A 20,873-nucleotide genomic window follows, 5' to 3' on the forward strand; every position below is an offset into this window, starting at 1 on the left:
TGCTGATAGGATCATTCTTCTAGATCTAAAAATATAATTCAATCAGCGCGAAGAAAACTTCCAACAATTGTAAAATAAACGTTCTTCTGAACACAGCCATTGGATGTATTTAGCGGACTTGACAGTTGAGTAAATGCTCACTGTTATTGGTGTATTCTGCTAAATTATCCAATCAAATTTAGATACAAAAACAGCGCTCACGAACGAAATCTTTCATTCGCATTCTTTTACAACTAAAGCAAAACTTGAACATCATTGCAATATAAGAATAATTCAATAATTGAGATATGTGTGAAATCTTTGAAAGGTCTTTACAAGTATTAAGAAAACCTTATCTTTTTTCATCTATTTATTTTCTTGATAATCAAAGATTTTCCACAGATTTCACATATATTCCAATTATTGAATTATTCTTATATCGTAACGGCATTCAAGTTTTGCTCCAAAGTTACGAAAAAAATATAATAAATCAAGATGGTCCTCACGAATAAAAAAAAATTAACTTTTCTAATAGAATTTCGGATATTTTAAATGATATAAATTTAAATATTTATAAAATTATAAATCCGCAGATATAAGCTAAATAACAAATTGAAAAAGATATCATTTAGAAAAAAGTTATTATATAGTAAATATTAACTGTTGCAGCAGTAATTTTATTAGAGCAGTATTAAATGATTTTTCACTATTTATGAGGCATAAACATTTAAAATTATCAGTATTACTTTAAATGGTAAGCAATATCAAATTTCAGAGAAAAAAATTCATTTTTACCTACAGTGTAACATATATTTTTTTTTTATATATACACGTGCAAAATCATACGGTTTGTCAAAGTACAGAAATATAAAAAAAGTTGAAACTTAAAAGAAAGATGATATGCTAAAAGTATGAAAAGGGAAGGATTAGAAAGAGAAAAGGGTAGTGCTTATTAATATAAAGGGAGATATTATTTCTGTTTGTATTATTTAGATATTATAGACACAGATGTGTAGTTTATAATTAGACAATTTATCCCAGAGGGGTAAAAATAAAACAATCACTTACATTTTGTACTTTATAATATAACATTTGTGAATATAAGATTATTTAAACGAATACATAACAAATTTAGTATTTGTGCAAACATAAAAAGAAACTTCACAAAGTAAAATAATTTTAAATAGTTCTTTACAAACTTTAGACACTAACAAAAATACTTCAAAACTTTTAACTTTGATAATCAAAAGTAAAAATACAAAAGTAAATTACAAAAGACAACAAAGAGTTGACGCGATAATTAGTACGTATTGAACATATAATGATCGTACTTTAAAGATCGCTATTATGATGACATTTTATTGTCGACTCTTTATTTATCTTTTGTTATTTATTTTGTATTTGATATCTTGTAAACAAACATAATAAGAATCCTTAAGTGACATATATTTTTTAATTGCTTTGATAACATTGACAATCTATAATAAACTAATATCACTATTTTCTTTATAGTTTATAAATCAAATTAAAAATATAAAGTGTCGTGATAAACTTAACTTTTAATATGAAATAATGTAGTACAATAATGAATACTTTATTCTTTAGGACATCCTTTGTATATACCGTGTTCAAAATTGATGTCTTAATATAAGAACTTAACTGATTAAATAATCCAAGAGTTCTACTGCTATTTTTATATCAATGAATCGAGTGAATTCCCGAAATAAGCAAGGAACACTTCCTAATTGATTCTTTATATAAAGTTCGATTTTTGCTGCTTCTCTCAAATTGTATATTTCTAACTGTTCCTTGAATATTTTACTGTATATTACACTTTTGTCAAATAACCTTATTGCTTCCTCTATATTTCCTCTGAATGAAAAAAGAGATTCAAAACATTTTCAAAATATCTTCAGATTCTTTGTATAAAGCCTAGTTTATTATTTCCTAATTAACTTGTGGTTAACAAGTTTTACCCAACGGGCTTCACTCATGGTATAATTATAAAACACTGGCTAACTACAAGTTAACCAGATAATGAAAAAACAGGCCTAAATCACGTATTGGATTAAGTTGGCGCATTTAAAACATTTCAACTTAAAACAGTTATTTAGGAACAATTATACTGAAAATATACCTTTTTACTTCAAAGGTTCCTAATGTTCCATATGCCCGTCCAAACTTTTCATCAATCTCGATCGCTTTGTTTATATATTCTACAGCTTTATCAATATTATCAATCCGTAAGTATAATAAGCTCCTGTTTGCATAAACAGATGCACACTTAGGATTTTTCTCCATTGCTTTAATCAAATAACTATCAGCCTTTTGATATTGTTTAATTTCGGTCATCATCTATAAATGATTGAGAATTTCACCAATTAATCAAAATGTGCAACATAATAGTACTAACTTATTATACGTATTTCTTTTCAATTACTTTTCTTACAAAATTATAAGTAGTTGTACGTACCTCAGCATACATTATGCAACACATTGTATGTTCAGGAAGATTTGGATATTTTACAAAAGTTTTCTCGAAAGTTTTAATAGCCGCTCTAATTAATCTCGTATTATCATTTGATATCGCAATAGAATAATCCAAGTAATATTTCTGTATATACGCGTTGCTGAAGTTTGGATTGTATTTAATGGCCTTTTCAAACTCAAGCTTAGCTTCGTTTTCTTTGTCCATAAACACAAGTGCCTGAGAAAAGAAAATAGTGTTATTATATTATATTATAATATGTGCGTGTGACAAGATATGCTCAATGGCTGCAGAGAAAACTAATTAATTAATTACTAAGTTAGCACTTAGTAATTCTTTAACATAATTGTTCTTGTCCATAATTCTTCGCTGGATCTCAGTGCAGGAACCAATCACATTAATGAATCACAGCGCTAATTGATTAGTTTTCTCTGAACACAGCCATCGTTAATGTTCGTAATACCCGTCCTCTATGATAGTAGATGTCACTGCATGTTGAATTTATACTAATGGCCAATTCGAAGTCCTTAAAAGACATTTCTGAATCTTTGAGTCGCATGTATAATTCCGCTCTCTTTATCAGGGCATTTATCCTCAAATCATCGGACACATCTTCATTATTCAGTAAGTTTTCAAAATCTTGAATTGCAGCACTATAGTCTCCCAAAAGTACATAAAAAGTAGCTCGTAATAATAGGACCTCTAATTTAGTTGAAGATAATGTATCAAATTCCGGACTTTTAATGATTTCCGTACATAACGGTATTATATCATCATATTCCTTATCTTTTAATGCTTTTAACGGTTTCTTGAAAAATTTGGTAAACACATTAAAAAAGTGAACATTAAAATTACACAAACAATTTTCTGCCTATACTTACTCTGGAATATTTTCTGGGCGTTGAAGTCTACAAAATACTGGATCCTTAGGGAAAGATAAAATATATATATATATCAATGTCATGATTAATTGGTAAAATTAACTTTTTATACACCCAACTTTCCTCAGCGTGTTGTATTACTAAAAATAATTTTCGCGTTAAGTTATTAAATTTTTGTTTTTATTTCTTAATTTTTATTCTAATTTATCGAGACAGTATTTTATTTAATATCATGTGTTTTGGTATGTAACTTACTAAGCTTATCCAAGACCTTATCTGCCTTCACAAGAGAAGTATGATTAGAAAATCCTTCGTGAACACATACAATAGTCAAATCCTTCATAGCGGCATCCAAATCTTCAATTTGCTCTAAAACACGTGCCCGACGTAGCAAAGCCTTCATATATTTTGGATTTAGTTCCAACGCTTTTGTACAATCTGCTTTCACAGAACTATATTTTTTCTATAAATTATAATTGTATATATAGTAACACTTACACCAATATAAACATCCAACTAAAACTAAATTTTCATGTTGTGCCTATTATCAGTATCATCAATTTTATTACCAATTGCTCATACGCAGCAGCTCTGTTTTGATAAAAAATCGCAAGATTTTCGACATTTTCCTTTGGACAGATGTCGATAGCTTTACTATACTGAGCTATAGCTTCATCCTGTTTTCCTATTCTGAAATATACATTTCCTACATTGTTATACTTCTGCGTCCCATTTGTAAAGGAATCTAAAAAGGAACAGTTTACTTGAATCAGTCAAAAACTATCTTCTACAGTACACAATTTATATATATATATATATATATATATATATATATATATATATATATATATATATATATATACGTATATACACATATATACATACATACACATATATAATGCCTCTATGAGAGGTACTATTTCACGTAAATTCTGAAGAGACAAATAAATACTGTAAGTCTTGATCGAACAAGAAAATCCATTATCGTGTAAACATCATATTTTATTATCTTACTATCATGAAATTCAGTAGTGCTTACAGACAACATTATTTAGAAGCTAAGAAGCATCGACAAATACATTAATAAATGCGCAAGATATTTTTTTTTTAACTGTGGATAAATAGATTTTCGCTAAACCAATTAAGTGTTTTGAAATAAAGTCGGTAATCTTGACCTTCAGTTCGACAGCGGGAGAAATCATTTTAGGCCAATCGGATTGTTCCATCAAATTTTCTTCCATGGCAATCAAATGAAGAAGCAACTGAAAGATTGGAGGAACGCTTCTTAATTCATTCTTTATATCAAATTGTACTTTCGTAAAGTTTCTGAAGATGTATATTTGCAATAGTTCCACATATGAACGACAAATTATTGATGCCTTATCAAATAATCTTACTGCTTTCTCTACGTTTCCTCTGAAAAAAATTCAGAATATTTTCGTTATATCTTGAGAGCTTCTTTATATAAGTTACATATGCGATTGTATCTAATTTATTTTAAAAATTCCAACGTACAAAAATTATTAAAAACAATTACGCTGGAAACATACCTTTGCATTTCAAGTTTTCCCAATTGTTTATATGCTATTTCGCATTTGTAATCCAATTCTATCGCTTTGTTAAAGCATTCTATTGCTTTATTGACATTATCGTGCTTGAATTGCAGTGCACCTCTCGTTTCATAGACATACGCGTGCTCCGGATATTTCTGTATTGCTTTAACAAGACAAGCATCAGCTTTATGGAAGTTGTAGTGATCTGTTTTGGACATTATCTAAAAATAATTGAAAATTTCATCAATAAATCCAAATGTGCACATAATGATAACAATTTCTCATTCTTATTTCTTTTTAGTTCGATTTATTCTTAAAAAAAAAAAAACTAAATAGTCGTACGTACGTCAGCATACAAATTACAACAAAATATACTTTCAGGAGGATTTGGGAATTTTTTGAAAGCTCTTTCCAATTTTTTCACTGCCACTTTAACTAATCTTATATCCATATTATTGTATGCAAAACTAAAATCCATATAACATGTTTGCAAGTATGCCATTCCGAAGTTTGAATTGCATTCAACGGCCTTATTAAAATCATGCTTAGCTTCACATAGTCTTTTCATGAGTAAATATGTCTGACAAAAGAGAAATGATAAAAATGTATTGTTATGTTATGTTACAATACGTAATACAAAGAAAATGTGCTTAATACTATGTCTAATACCTGTCCTCTTTGATAGTAGATATCGCCATAACGTGGATTTATACTAATGGCTAATTCGAAGTCCTTGAAAGCGATTTCTGACATCTCAAGTTGCATGTATAAATTTGCTCTTCTTACGAAAACGCATATTTTTATATCATCGGATACGTCTTCGCTATTTAGTATACTTTCAAAATCTTGGATTGCAGAAATGTAGTCATCCGAAAGTACGTAAAATGTAGCTCGTAATAATAGCACTTCTAGTTTAGATGGAGGTAATTTATCAAATTCGGCACTTTTAATGATTTCTGTGCACAACGGTATTATATCGTCATATTCTGCGTTTTTTAACGCTTCTAATGGTTTTTTAAAAAATCTGATAACAAATGTTGTATTTATTAAAAAGTAAACACAATTATTAGAATAACATTTTTCTTTCCATACTTACTGTGGAAAATTATTTGGATGTTGAAGTCTCAAAAATACTGGATCCTTAGGGAAAGATGCAATGCAGGTTTCGATGGAAAATTTATTTGGCAATACAAACTCTTTGTTTGCTAAATTTTCACGAGCTTGTTGTTCCACTGAAAACGATTTTACTTCAAGTTATTAAACTTCTCTATTCTTATATTTCTCAATTCTTATTCAAGTTTGTTATAAATATTATTTTATTTAATACTAAGTTTAATATGTAATTTACCAAGCTTATGGCAGAGCTCAGAGTAGTAATATCCTTCAAAGCTGCTTCAAAATCCCCTAATTGCTCCAAAATACGTACCCGACGTAACAGAGCTTTCATGTATTTTGGATCCAATTCTAACGCTTTTGTACAATCTGCCTTCACACTATTATATCTTTTCTGCAAATTATAATTATAGTTGCATAGACACTTATATCACATTAATTTTATCAGTAAATTTACGTAAATTTTCATGTTATGTTTCTATTAGCAGTATTATCAATTTTATTACCAATTGCTCATATGCAGCCGCTCTGTTCTGATAAAAAATCGCGAGATCATCCACGTTCTCTTTTGGACAAATGTCGATTGCTTTATTATATTGAGTAATAGCTTCATTATATTTTCCCATTTTGAAATATACATTTCCTGCATTTTTATATTTCTGCGCTATCTGCAAAGGAGTCTACAACAAAAATTTATTTGTGTCTCAAGAATGCTATCTCCTCTCTCTTTTGCAGTTTATGATAATTTTATAATATGTTTATGATAATTTAAGAATATCTCTATAGGATAGCTACTAAGTACTTTAAGATTTTAACATTTGATTTCTTACATAAATTTAAAACGTAAATTCTAAATGATCATATATATCCAAAAGGGCTTATAGTTTCAAAGATATATGATATTAGAAATGAAGGAAAAATTTCAATTTTTTCCACATATTCATGCGAAAACAATTTAAGTTACTTTAATGAAACTTTAAACATATGCAAAGTTCACAAGTTATCAAAATAACGCAAGAAATTTTTTAAACTTTGAAAAAAAAATTTTTTTTTTAACTTTGACTTCGTATCTCTAAACTAATAGTTTTAGACGTATGGTCATATAAAGTTTTTGTCTTGAATTTGTGTAAAGAATTTTTTTTTTAATCTTAGTAAACACCCAGTAATGTCATTATGAAAAATATTATGGATTACTTCACTAAAGTTTTAAGATTCGAGAGACAAATATAAAAAAACTGTATGTATCACAGGTTGTCTCCGTGTCCAAATCCATTACAAAGTTCGACAAAAAATAACTTTTTTCGAAACCTGGAATGAGACAAATCATTTCCTGTAGTTTACTCTGAATCCGGTTTCCAAATTGCTCCATCATGTTTTGAGAAATTTGCAGTTAAAGTTATAAAGAGGGACTTTTTTCAGATACTTTATGTGCATATTATAACTACAATATGTACGTAACATGCTAGAAAAGTTTTATTGCAATCAAAATGAAATACATTCTTAGGATTTTTAGCCCTCAACAGGAATTTGTGTCGGTTATGGTTAATGATATTCACGATTAAATATAAAATTTGTTGTCAAAAAGTTATCAATTTCATCATTAACAATTTACCAAAAAATTTTCTATTATGTTTATTCAAATTTAAGGATTTCTTAAACCGTTAAATACAAATCCGATATCATAATTCAAAATTGTGTATTCAATATAGCGAATGACAAAACATTTAAACTATAGTCGTATTGTAAAAATTTATATGTATAGAAGTCTTTCATAATTTTAAATTTGTCAATTTTGATATTGAACTCATATTTAACTTATAAAAAAAATTCCTTAAGTTCAAATAAAAATAATTAAAAGCTAATAAATCGTCAATGATTTTCACGATTTTTCTACAACAAATTCCGTATTTTATCATCAATACCTCATTAACCATAACCGACATAAATTTTAATGGCTAAAAATTCTTCTTGAGGAGGAAAAATCCTAAGAATTTTTGATCGTAATAAAACTTCAACATCTCACATATATTGTTATAATATATGAAATACTTCAAAATAATTCTTTCAATTTTAACTAGCAATTTCTCAAAACTATAACGTGGTAGAACAATTTAACCAAATTCGTATTCAGCGTCCAAAAAAACTGATGGAAATACCTGGTGCCATTTGGATTTTTTTTTGTGTAACAGTGTTATTATGTCAGTGTTAATGTCAACATTTTTTGAACATTGTATTTCACTTTATCAGAACAAGGAGTCTGATACTGAAGTGAACTGCAATGTTCATAAAACGTTGCACTTTAACAATGGATCTGGCACAGAACAACCTATGAAACACACAGCTTCCATGAATACCCATGGAAGCTTAAAAGCATAAGACAAATATAATATATACTGTAAAAGTCTCGACTATTAAAAAGTTTATCGATTAAGAAAATCCATTATCATATGTAAACTGTGCATTTTATAATTTCGTTATTACAAAGTATTCAGCAATACTTGCAGGCATTATCTATTGAAACTTATCTCTCATGATAACGGTATCTAAAATTTCAATAACACAATATGTTTATCGACAATACAGAGGAAACAAATAAATACATGACTCTGATGTTTTTTAAGATTTAAAAGGCAGCATTAAATGCAGCATTGAGAAAAATAATGTTTTTTTTCATTTCGAATAAATGGATCTTCATCTAGTCGGTACTTCCAGATAAGGCAAATAATCTCAACCTCCGTCAGCTACAGGAGAAGCCACTTTGGATGGCCGATCACTATGCTTCCTTCCGGTAAATCTTCTACGTGTCATCTAAAAATACATTGAAACAAACTTTCTGTTCACTTAGCGTTTGGTTTCCTTTTGCAATACACAGAATGAAAAGTGATCACGAACACTTGAACATTAATAAATAAATTTATTTATTGCTGTATAATTATACATAAATTTTAATGTTTTATTAATAATTTTTCGATTTTTCTTAATATAATCTCTTTTATCTTATAGATTTTTAATAATTACTTTGATTAATACTGCAGAAACTTATTGATTAAATAAATATTAACTGAATTCCAGGCTTTTAAATATGCTAAAGAATAACCATATATTCTTTTTTCTTTCTGTATCTTGTATTTTAAGTAAACTCAGACAAAATAATCTATTACGACTTTTCAAGATTTTGAACATGTTTTCTTTCCATCACAATTTCAAATCAAAATACATATCAGTAACAGACTCCATACAATGATTTAAAAATCTGTATTATCAAATGCATCACATACGACTTTGCAATTCATAAAATAATTAAAATTCAGTTTTAAAGATGAATGGATTTAAAAACTTAAAACAGAGTAATCTTTTAATCTGTATGAGGAAGAAGTCTGTATGTATCAAAAGAAGGAACTTTTAATGGATAATGCAAGTAACGCTTTCCGCACATTATGCACTTATTTTTTTACTTAATGGCACCTGCCTTCTGAGAAAAAAAAGACTTTGGAAGTCAATACGACCAGATTTCGTTTCAAGTCTGTCACAATTTCAAAAATTTTAGATGCTACAACACTTGGATTATAGAGAACACGTTCGGGATCGGGATCAAGTCGTCTTTCGAAATTTGCACGCGATTATGCACAAATATACATTACCTTAATATTGCTTGATATTGTTGAATCTGTCACGCACAATTTCCCCTTTTCCGTGAAAATTGTTCACGCGTAAAGATTCACGACTCTCACAATGCGATTATAAAATACTCACGGCAATCAATCGAACGAAATTTGCATCGTTTTTACACATCCTTCGATCTTCTGCGTCGTAATCGTACTAACTGATCGGTACAATGACAAAGGCAAGCTCATATAAAATATAACGATGTTCCCGGAAACCCCTTCTTTCTCTTCTTCACCAGGCAGAAAAATTCTTTTGATTAATATCAAGTAGGGAATTCCCGGCAGCTATTGTAATACAATGCAGCACAATGAAAACAATGGCTGCGTTTAAATTGACTAGCCTCTCAGCAAACGAAAATGGATTGCAATGAATTCAGATTTTCAGAAATATTGATTCACGAATGTTAAAATGAATGCTTTTCAATGAATGCATTTTTATTCATTTATAGGAATTGCATGAAGCACCTCTCTATGCTTTTCTAAAAATAATATTAGCTTTTTCTGTGCAAAACAATTGTGAATACTGTTCAATTCAAAATTTTGAATAGAAAATGCAGTTTTTTAATCCATTTGCATCCAATCGAATCTAATTGAATCCAATTGAATCCAATTAAATCCAAAAAAAGGATTCGCTATTTAAAATTTAAAATATGCATTCGAATAGAAAAAATTTCAATCCATTTTAATCCATTCTCGTTCCTGGGTAGCCTGCTCGCCGAGCAAATGAACATAATTGGTTGTTACTTATAGATCCAACCAATCATATCACTCGGTAAGCATAGCCGCTTTGCCGTTTTCGAACTCGCCCAATATTTATATTACCAGATATTATTAACGACCGCCAATTTTGGACAAATTTTCGTCCATGCAAAACGAGTCCGGAGGTGATTGAAGAACACTGACATTATCGACAAATAATTGTATAAATTTTATTAATATTGTATAAATTCAATATTGTATAAATTTTATTAATTGTCGGTAACGTCACCATTCTTCAATTATTCCTGAATCCATTGATAGTCACGAAAATTTGTTCAAGGCCTATTGTAGATCCGGACTTAGTCAAATGCGAGGAGAATAATTGACTATGATTCCATTTCTTATGGCTTGAAGCCGCCGTTCCATAAGCGGAAATTTATAGCGGAACGGAACAGCGTGACCAATTAACTTTGCAATCATTACTCTGCTTTCTTTTCTGCGATTGTGATTGGTCTCGCTGTTCCGTTCCTTTCATAGGACGCCGACCTGAGACTGAAAAATCTATTAGCTGCTCTTATATTATAGCATATGTCACGTACACTGTAGAAAAAGAGCACTTCAGATTTGCATTGCCGAACGCAACTATTGTAGATCCGGACTAATGCAAAGGCGCCTTTAGACTTTAGAACGCGATTGGCCCGACTGAACAAACATGGCGATTCGACGCGACGTTGTGAACGGCAATGAACGAAAGCTTCGCTTTGGCCGTTGCTGTTGGCGTGATCCGTCGAGTAAACATTGATTCGTGCATTATCGCCGCGTGCGAGGTGAACGTGTGTTCGTATCGCTGTTGTGAAACTGACGAAAGTCGAATAATCGATCGGATTGTTTCAAGACTATTAACACATTTCGTGAAACAAGACGAAGTGTTCGTTACGCCTCTATGAGTCGACCGTTGGAAATTCGAAAGGTCTAATCCGCGTTTCGTCGTTCGATCGTCGTCGTCGTGAGTAGTTTGCGCTCGAACGTTGCCAGAATGGCAATGGTGAAGGATCGTAGGCGTAGCAGCGCGGGATGGCCATGCGTCACGGTGTGACATTGATTCGAGATCGATCTCCCAACATCGTTGCCGTTTCACGTAATTGTCCATCGGTTGACTCGTGCCTGTGGCCAGCCAGTCTCGGCAGTCGAACAGCGCAATCGATAATCCCTGCGAGCACTTTTTGCGCTGGGCGCGAGATCGTAATGGCGAGAGCGTGGCGTCGATGGACGATAGGCGGCAAGAGTGGGAGACAGTGGTAAAAAAAACAATGCTGAATCGCTAGGCAGCGCGTAAGTGAACGTTGCGGGCGGAGGCGCGTATCGTCGGAGCACCGAAACTTTTCGTAAAGTATAAGAGAATCAATCGAACAATCCTTCGTTTCATGAAAGGGCAAGACTCTTATTAATTGGCTGCGTTCAGGAAAAGAAGCATCTTTACAACTGTTGTAAGAATCTTTCATATGATTGGTTTTATATTTAAATCTGGCAAAGAACTGAGGACAATAGCCAATCCTTTTAAAAGGTCTGTTCGTTCTGCTTGAAGTCTCTCAAATTTAAAATGAGATAAACATATTCTAGCGTTGAAGGGTAAGAAAGTGATAATGAGTGCAAAAAGTGCAAACAATGCGAACAGACCTGAAGTATCTTACAACTTTACAACAATTGTAGAACTGCTGTTTCTACTGAACTCAGTTATAAGTTATCTTATAGTTTGTGCATTGTACGTTATGCAAAGGTCTGTGCTCCGGTCTTATCGGCGAGCGCGATGCTCCCGCATGCCGATTCGGGGAAGGGTGTAGTCCCGGCGCGCGTTTCCGGCGCGTCAGGTTCTTCTCTCCTTTTTTTTCCCCTCTTCTCGCCGCGATGATGTGTTCGACGTTCGCACTCGTTTGAAAACGCGTCATCCGCACCCGCAAAACGTGAATTCACTGACGCATGACGTTTTATTAAATAAGTGTAACGAAAACAGGAAACGGAACATATCCGGAACTCCGAATGTATGTTTCCTCAAAATTGATGAATTATTGAATTTGTGAATTATTGTATTCAACTGAATTAACGACATTTCTGTAATTGCAGTTCATAATTTATGTCAAATAAACGACTGATGTATTCGAATACAAAGTACTTCATTTCAGAACTCACTATTTCTATTTGAAAAAGAGTACAATATTTATGAAATTTCTTTCTTTGTGAGACTGAATTGATATAGCAGTGGGAGGAGACATGCCAAAACTCACATTCCTGTAAAAATAGCATCGCAAAAATTCGGATTGGAGACCGATGAATTCGCACTTTGTCCAGTATTTTTTTTTCAGAAGACAAATTTAATTGATAGTTAAGATGGAATTTAGAATCACAATATAAACAGGATAGTAGACGAATTAATTTCATTACATTTATGAATATTTTTTTTTTATTGAATGTAATATTTTTTTGACAACTTATTTATTTATTTTGTAATTTAAAAAATTTGTTGACATTTTGGAAAATTTATATATTCAAGTTCTTTTTTTTTTAATTTAAAAGAAAAAATAAATTAACTTATAGCTAAAATCAACTATAATTCAAGATAGAATTATTTTATTTTTCAGATTTTTATCTCAGATTTTATTTCAGATATCATAAATCGAAAGAAATTGGAAGAAGTATTGTCTCTGTGATTGTTTCAGATTGCTGACGAAGATTTTTTATAGATGTAGACAAGGATATTATGCATACCCGCTACATCTAATTGATACATTACCTTTTAAATATGGATGACGAAGAAGGAACTTCGAGTTCTGGACCTATGTCTTCATTAAACAGCTTGTTTTCATTCACCAGTCCCGCCGTGAAAAAATTGCTCGGTTGGAAGCAAGGTGATGAGGAGGAGAAATGGGCTGAGAAAGCAGTGGATTCGTTGGTGAAGAAACTGAAGAAGCGCAAAGGCGCGATCGAAGAACTGGAACGAGCACTAAGCTGCCCTGGAACGCCAAGTAAATGCGTGACGATTCCTAGAAGCTTAGATGGCAGATTGCAGGTTTCGCATCGCAAAGGCTTGCCGCATGTGATATATTGTAGAGTTTGGCGCTGGCCAGATCTCCAGTCACATCATGAATTGAAACCGCTAGACTTGTGTCAGTTTCCGTTTTCTGCCAAGCAGAAGGAAGTCTGCATCAATCCTTATCATTACAAAAGGGTGGAGAGCCCGGTTTTGCCACCGGTGTTGGTTCCTAGACACTCGGAATATGCTCCCGGCCATTCTCTGTTGCCATTTCAGCAATTGGCCGACCCAAGCATGCCACACAACGTGTCCTATACATCTAGCGGTTTCAACGCCGGTTCTACGAGTGGCGTCAATCCAACGTCACCCATGTCCTCTGTCGGTTCCGTACCCAGTCCAGGGAGCACGACTTTGCCGAATCCTCAAAGTCCATACGGTACCAATGGATTACCAGAGACACCACCGCCAGCATATTCTCCTCCAGAGGATGGCTCTCAAACTGGGCAAACCACATCCTCGGATTCAGTTCCGATGGATACAAGCACGTCAATTGAATCAGCTACACCTGTGTGTTACCAAGAACCACCTTACTGGGCCTCAATCGCTTATTACGAGCTAAATTGTCGAGTGGGTGAAGTATTTCACTGTCATTCGCACTCCGTGATTATTGACGGCTTTACAAATCCGAGCAACAACTCCGATCGCTTCTGCCTTGGACAACTGTCTAATGTAAATCGAAATTCTACGATAGAGAATACGAGGCGACATATAGGCAAAGGAGTGCATCTGTATTACGTCGGCGGAGAAGTTTATGCCGAGTGCCTCTCGGATTCTGCGATATTTGTACAGTCTAGGAATTGTAATCATCATCATGGCTTTCATCCCAGCACAGTTTGTAAAATTCCACCGGGATGCTCATTGAAGATATTTAACAATCAAGAATTTGCCCAACTTCTATCGCAAAGCGTAAATCATGGTTTTGAAGCTGTCTATGAATTAACAAAGATGTGTACGATTAGGTAATTTAATTTACGATATTTTTATTATTATAAAAAATTTTAGTAATGTGTAACTACATTTACTATTTTTGTTGCTAGAATGTCTTTCGTGAAGGGATGGGGTGCGGAATATCATAGGCAGGATGTTACCTCAACTCCCTGTTGGATCGAAGCACATTTGCACGGACCTTTGCAATGGTTGGACAAAGTGTTAACGCAGATGGGTCCACCTCACAACGCCATAAGTTCTGTATCATAAGTAACATGCACGCATCATAGAGATTTGTTTTAAGATAAAAAGACAATTAGTCTCGATGCACTTTTAAAAGTTCAAATATAGGCTGTATTTGCCACATATGTGAGAATTACGGAAATTGTGCACGGACGAAATACAGTTACAGTAAGTTGCCCTATGTTATACTTACATTAAAATAATATCTAATGAAGAAAAATGATAATGAAATGAACGAGAGATGTAATGTTTGAAAGAGATATAAAAACTCACGAGAAATGTTATGCAAAAGAAAAATATTTAAAAATGGTGATCTCTGGGAGTTATCGTGTATACATTTAGACGCTATAAAAATTCTTTGACTGTTACATAAGGACAGAATTATATATTATACATACATATATATATATATATATACACACACAGAGTATATATATATATATATATATATATATATAGAGCGAGAGAGAGACAGAGAGAAATAATGGTATACTTTATATATATATATATATATATATATATAAAGAAATATTTTTCAAATCTATGCATCAGTTTAATACTTTATTTTATATGAAAATTTCTTATGGAGATATTTGTCGGTGTTACAAACAAAATCTTTTAATTAAACAATTTTAAGATTTATTATGATGATATATGGAAAAAAAAAATGATTATAATTGCTGTAAAGAAAAAAGTTCTTTGAATTATAGAAAGCAAAAAGATATTGTTTTTTTTTTTTAATTTGATCATAATCTAATGATTATGCTTGTTAAGTTACATGTATGCTTTAAAGTACATTTACGTCTATATAGATATATTCAAAATTTGTTGTTAGATTTAAAATAGTGCGGGCTTTTATTGAGTAACGATGCGATCTATTTCAAAGACATTGGACGTTGATCTCACGTTGACTATAGGAAAAGTTAACTGCGTCCAATGATATATTGAAACCAACTCACTAATCTATAGAAAGATCTACAATTCATGGCATGTTTCATCTCTACGTACATTACATTGCATTGTACTCTTCTTCATTATCGTATTGTGCAACAAGCGATTCGATGCTTTCCGTATTAAAATTCCTAAGAACAGTACACGATTAGGTAAGTTTTATGTGTTACAAATAGGGAATGGAAGAATTACTACGTTATTTTTACTGTTCTTATAATAATTATTTGATAATGTTGCAATTTTTTATGACTATGATAACTAATTAAACGCTGAGGTTACACTTTGAAAAGTAATTTATTACCGTAATTCGTTATTTATTGGAAAAAAAAATAAGTAACTTGTAATGCATTGATGAGTTATTTTTTCCGTCAAAAGTAACTAGTTATAAATAAAAAATTACTTTTTTCAATAAAGAATTTTCCAACCCATTGCAAGTAACATTTTCACATTTTAAAGTGACATTTTCCAACTCTGATGTTATCTTTATAAATATTCGCAACGTTATTACCAAATTATTACTATAACAAAGTAATGATAAAAAGTAACGGCGTTATTAACACGTACTTCCATTTCCCTAGTTACAAATTATATATGAAATTTTATATGCTGTACATATTTCTGTATGGAAATTATCGTACACACATATATACAAGTATGTAAGTGATGTATGTGTGTGTAATGAAAAAAGAAGTCATCTGTCAGTAAGTTTATATTGCTTGAGTAAAAGTTATGTTTATCAATTGATTGGAGTTAAGCTTGATATTACGTTTGTTACTTTTTTTACATTATGAAAGGTGCCAAAAAAAATATTCGCATAATATGTTTAATTTACGCACTGTGATATTTCATCAGAGGAATGCAATTCTTTTATTGTATCTAATCATGTTTCCAAAGTCTTAAATCAAATATCTCAAAAGCACATCGATTCTACGAGTGTCTTAAAGAGAAAAGGAGAGGAAGGGAGAGAGAGAGAGAGAGAGAGAGAGAGAGAGAGAGAGAGAGAGAGAGAAAGAGAGAGAGAGAAAGAGTCGTCAGATATTAACAGTGCCTAATTATAGACAATATACCATCTTATTTCACTGCCATTTGCTATCACTGATTTTGCCGATGTGTGCCTAGCTGTGATTTTTTGCTATTCAATTTGGCAAATTTGCGATTTGATGATAAATAAAAGAAAGTACGAAGGGGAACAAAGCTTATTTGGCTAATAACATTCTAATTTTTCTATAATAGACAAAAGTAGTAAGAGATTTGCTTTCTTAAGATAAGAAAAGAATAAGATGTAAACTTATAATTGGGTAAAATTGGAACATGATATTTTTGGTACAAACGTAAACGTCGATAAAATGTTTATTCGATATTGCATAATGTGGTACAATTGCACTAATTGCACAAGTGATGGAGACAATAATCGATGACAAAAAAAAAGGGTAAAATGTAAGATATTTTCAGCCCGTTTCTAAGAAAAATTTATCGTTTGATAAAATGGTTGAATTAATCGAATTTTGTACAAAGGAACCGATCAGTATTCTATATTAGAAGATAAAACTTAAAAATAAGAAAAACGCCATACGTTTATGATCATTTCTGAATCTTTCTCCGAATTGGTTCCTTTCTGCAAGATGTGATCTGATTATACCTGGTCGGCTTTTCTTCGAGAAATATATACTACAATTACAGATCTCTTTTAAATCGTAATCTGCATTGATGAATAGCGAATCGATTAGATAGGTGTTGCGAAATTTTTTCAGCATGTTGAGCTCTGTCACGTTCGAACGAGCACGATGCATTATTATAAGATGTACGTATACGTGGATAGTTTCTCATACGCAACATACTTATAGCTTGTACTTCATATTATCACCACGTCTTAATTTTCTTGTTAACTGAATCATTATAGATTAGTCGCGATGCCCGTTTACAAAACAATCTTGCCTGAGCTTTTGTGCCTGATCTTCAAAACGATCCTTTGAATTTCCTTCGAAATCTATGGGAATTCGACTTCAAGCTTAACGCTCTCAAGGATTGATGGAACATTATATACTTTGTTGCGCGCCGCCCAAATTCGTGCCTTGGCTGCCTTTTATATTGCATAGTTATATAAGCGATATGATATATGCAATTTTTTTTATGCGTAATAGCAGGAATGTGAGGGTGAAATATGTATCCGAAGGTGTACAGAAATTTTCCCATTCGATAAGAGAAAAAAAATAGAATGAGAATCCCCTCAATTGTTCACGTGTAAAATAAATGTAACAGCTCTGTGCTTGCATTGCAATGTCACACACACGCACGCACGCATGCACACACGCACAAACACACACACACAGATTACACATACTATAGTTATATATTAATCAGACGTAGATAGACGTCTGATATCGAGTCTTATTTCTCTAATGATTACAGTCCTGCGACTCAAGTTGTGAGCAATTCAGCTACCTTGAACAGGAAAGTGCTCGTGCCTTGAAAATATATAGAAGGAACTGAGAGCATCTGCAATAACGAGATGTAGACAGATATGCCGCGGATATGTCAGCAATATAGCACCAATTCTTATCGCTTTAAATATATAAATATGTTCCTATTATATTTCTGATATATTATATTAATGCCTAATATACATTTTTCTTATTAATGTATCAACCGTTACATCATATATATATATATATATATATATATATATATATATATGATGTAAATATATATAATGTATATATATATATATATATAAATCATTTTTAGATCAAAGAATGTTCCGGACGTCTACTCGTTGATTCTGACACAGAAGCGCTCGGTTCCTTTTATAGAAAAGCCGTCTATTAATGTAAAGGCCGTGAAGAATAAATAGATGAGCGATTGAAGTGCGAAGGTGCGATTTGAAAACGGGCTCGCGATATATTCCGTCAGTGACTGTAAATATATCAAATCTCGTTAGTCGTGAGAGCACATCTCTTCGGAATCCATTCCACGTTATGTACCGTTAGAGAAGATAACTGCGGGTTTTTTTTTTTCTTTCCCCCTTATGCGATTTCTCAAGACGCTCATGTGGCTGCATCGTGTTCGCGACTATCAGCGACGATAGGCACACGAGTTTCCTCTATCTTTGTACAGCCGCCATCTCCGTCAGAAAATAGGACGTAGTTATCGTTTAAACTACATGGAGTTGATGCCGTTAAGCACGGCGCGTAGTATATTTTATTTCGCACGTTCTTTTCTTTATGATGAAAAAAAAAGACATTTTATGTACAGAACGGTATTTTTAGTTGTACATACATACATGATGTATGCGTGTATGGATATGTATATGATGTAGTGAAGAGATAGTAGAAAAATCTTTGTGTTATATGTGACATGTTACATGATAAGAAATTAGGCTTTTAATGAAAAAAAAACTAGTATAAATGGTTGGCTTAGTTGAACAGGTCTGTGTGTACAGAGCGCGTACTTTGTTACCGTGAAAAAAGAAGAATTAAATGATCAGACATGTCAAACACAGCATTGATCGAGCGTACCGATAAAAGATTTTCGTTGTCATTGCTCGACGAAATCTTTAGATAGTCTTGCAGGATGATACGTTTACGGGATGCCAAGAATTTTTAAAGGTAAATTCTTCGTGATCAGCTGTATCATTCGGTGTATAAAAAAATTATCCGCTTGATTACGTTTATACGCATTCACCTGTGCTGTTTACGCATGCATTTCCGGTAATCGTTGTCTCGTGCAGCTCTACCAAGTACGAAATAAAATTAATACCTACCTGTGAATCTGTACGATATCTGAATTCGTTTCGCGATTACGCGGTTTTATGACCCATCCCAGATTCCTTGCATTACATCGTCTAAATATAAATAAGGTGTTATTATTTGGAATGAATTCCGAAATTATTCACTTATTCTTTAAATATTTATTAATTTCTCTAAGAAAACGGAATAATTTTAAGGGGAATCCATTCTGAACAGAATCCATATGCGTGTCTAGAGTATCTATCATGTAACTTTTTCACTAAAACGGAAAAGTAAAATTTTTTTATGCATATATATATATATATATATATATATACATATACAAATTTTTACGTTTTCGCTCTAGAGAAAATCACATGATCGATATACAGTTCTGATAAAATAAATCGAACAGTTTTAGCGTTCTAATAATTCAAATACAAAGATCAAGTATCATGAAGGTTGTGTTAAAAATCAGAAAAATGCAATTTTACTACACACGAAATTTTGAATAATTATGGTGCTTTTCAGCAAGAGATAGTGTAATATAGTGAATAATTTTATCTTTGTTTAATATTGGCAGATGAGGATATGATTCATTTGTCACGTTGTGTTATCTGTCTCTTGCTGGAAAATGTCTAATTTTCTATTGGAGTATCATATTTTTTAAATCTTGAGATATACTGGTTAGGACAAGGAACGTAACTGAATGTTTATTTTTCAATCTGATTTATTTCATTCATAAAGCAACAACGTGAAACCTCTCATACGTATCCAAAACTTTTCTGTGCACATCGAATTAGAATAGTTCAGAAGTCGACTATTAAATACGACATATAATAGGGGAGGGATGTGGAGGGGGGGATACGTGTCGTATATTTGATTTACTCGTCTCCCTTCGCATAAATTATACAGTTATAAAAAAATAAGAAGTATATTAACAATCTTTCGATCACTAAGCTTCATCTCTCTATCGCGCCACTATTTATTAAAAAATACTATATTCGAGGTGGTGAAACGCGAATTTTTTTTCATGATCTTGAAGAAAAGCTAAATTATAAAATCTCGACAATGGGGAAATATCATATATGCCTGAGCTACAGCAGTCGCGAACTGCCTCGGGAACGTTTAGAGTTTGTTAATCAAGGCGACACATATTTAGCAACCATCGCAGAAATGTCGGATATGTAGCGAAGAATGAATTTTTTTCGATAAGTGAAGCAACAACTCGCTAATATGTGGTCACAATTTTCGATCAATATTACATACTCGATAAGTATGCTACATTAAGTTAGAGGATGCCCTCAGCAGCGTGACTATCTCATTTTTTAATACAACAGTAATCTCAAATAATTTCTTTACAATTCCGCGCTGAGTATTCTATATATTTATATAAAAAATCGGAAATCTTCAACACAGAAAGGTTGATGCTCTGTTACTCTCATCTATCTGCGCGTTATTGTTACTTTGTTGATTTATCTCTAAGATCGAGAATAACTTCCCTCGAGTCATTAGAACATTACACGTTTACAAAATCGAGCATATACACGTAGTAATGATT

General features: G+C 32.1%; 2 protein-coding genes and 1 pseudogene across 4 annotated transcripts; 1 reads left to right on the plus strand and 2 right to left on the minus strand.

Moving 5' to 3' along the window:
- Positions 1–1,048: 1,048 nt before the first annotated feature.
- LOC105144871 (mitochondrial import receptor subunit TOM70-like) lies at positions 1,049–4,396 on the minus strand (annotated as a pseudogene). Its single transcript, XR_015548160.1, has 7 exons — positions 4,363–4,396; positions 3,918–4,093; positions 3,604–3,811; positions 2,931–3,488; positions 2,453–2,686; positions 2,117–2,334; positions 1,049–1,851 (listed from the first exon to the last, which is right to left on the minus strand). The product of XR_015548160.1 is annotated as a mitochondrial import receptor subunit TOM70-like (transcript).
- Positions 4,241–7,948, minus strand: LOC105144935 (mitochondrial import receptor subunit TOM70-like). The gene is made up of 8 exons (XM_087415722.1): positions 7,937–7,948; positions 6,521–6,694; positions 6,222–6,408; positions 5,998–6,130; positions 5,571–5,925; positions 5,248–5,481; positions 4,899–5,122; positions 4,241–4,764 (listed from the first exon to the last, which is right to left on the minus strand). Exons 1-8 carry the CDS (start codon positions 7,946–7,948, stop codon positions 4,407–4,409), a joined length of 1,677 nt encoding a protein of 558 aa, XP_087271848.1. The 3' UTR covers positions 4,241–4,406.
- Positions 7,949–11,079: 3,131 nt separating this feature from the next.
- Mad (mothers against decapentaplegic homolog 1) lies at positions 11,080–19,352 on the plus strand. 2 transcript variants are annotated; one of them, XM_011054080.2, is made up of 3 exons: positions 11,080–11,710; positions 13,093–14,425; positions 14,504–19,352. In XM_011054080.2, the coding sequence occupies exons 2-3, from the start codon at positions 13,176–13,178 to the stop codon at positions 14,661–14,663; spliced, it is 1,410 nt and encodes a 469-aa protein (XP_011052382.1). In that variant the 5' UTR covers positions 11,080–11,710; positions 13,093–13,175; the 3' UTR covers positions 14,664–19,352. The 2 variants fall into 2 exon arrangements, with proteins under 2 accessions (XP_011052382.1, XP_011052381.1); XM_011054079.2 differs by having other exon boundaries at positions 11,080–11,676.
- The last annotated feature ends 1,521 nt before the right edge of the window (positions 19,353–20,873 follow it).

This window comes from Acromyrmex echinatior, chromosome 18 (assembly GCF_024713525.1).
Source record: "Acromyrmex echinatior isolate Ae372 chromosome 18, ASM2471352v2, whole genome shotgun sequence".
NCBI classification, from domain to species: Eukaryota; Metazoa; Arthropoda; class Insecta; order Hymenoptera; family Formicidae; genus Acromyrmex; species Acromyrmex echinatior.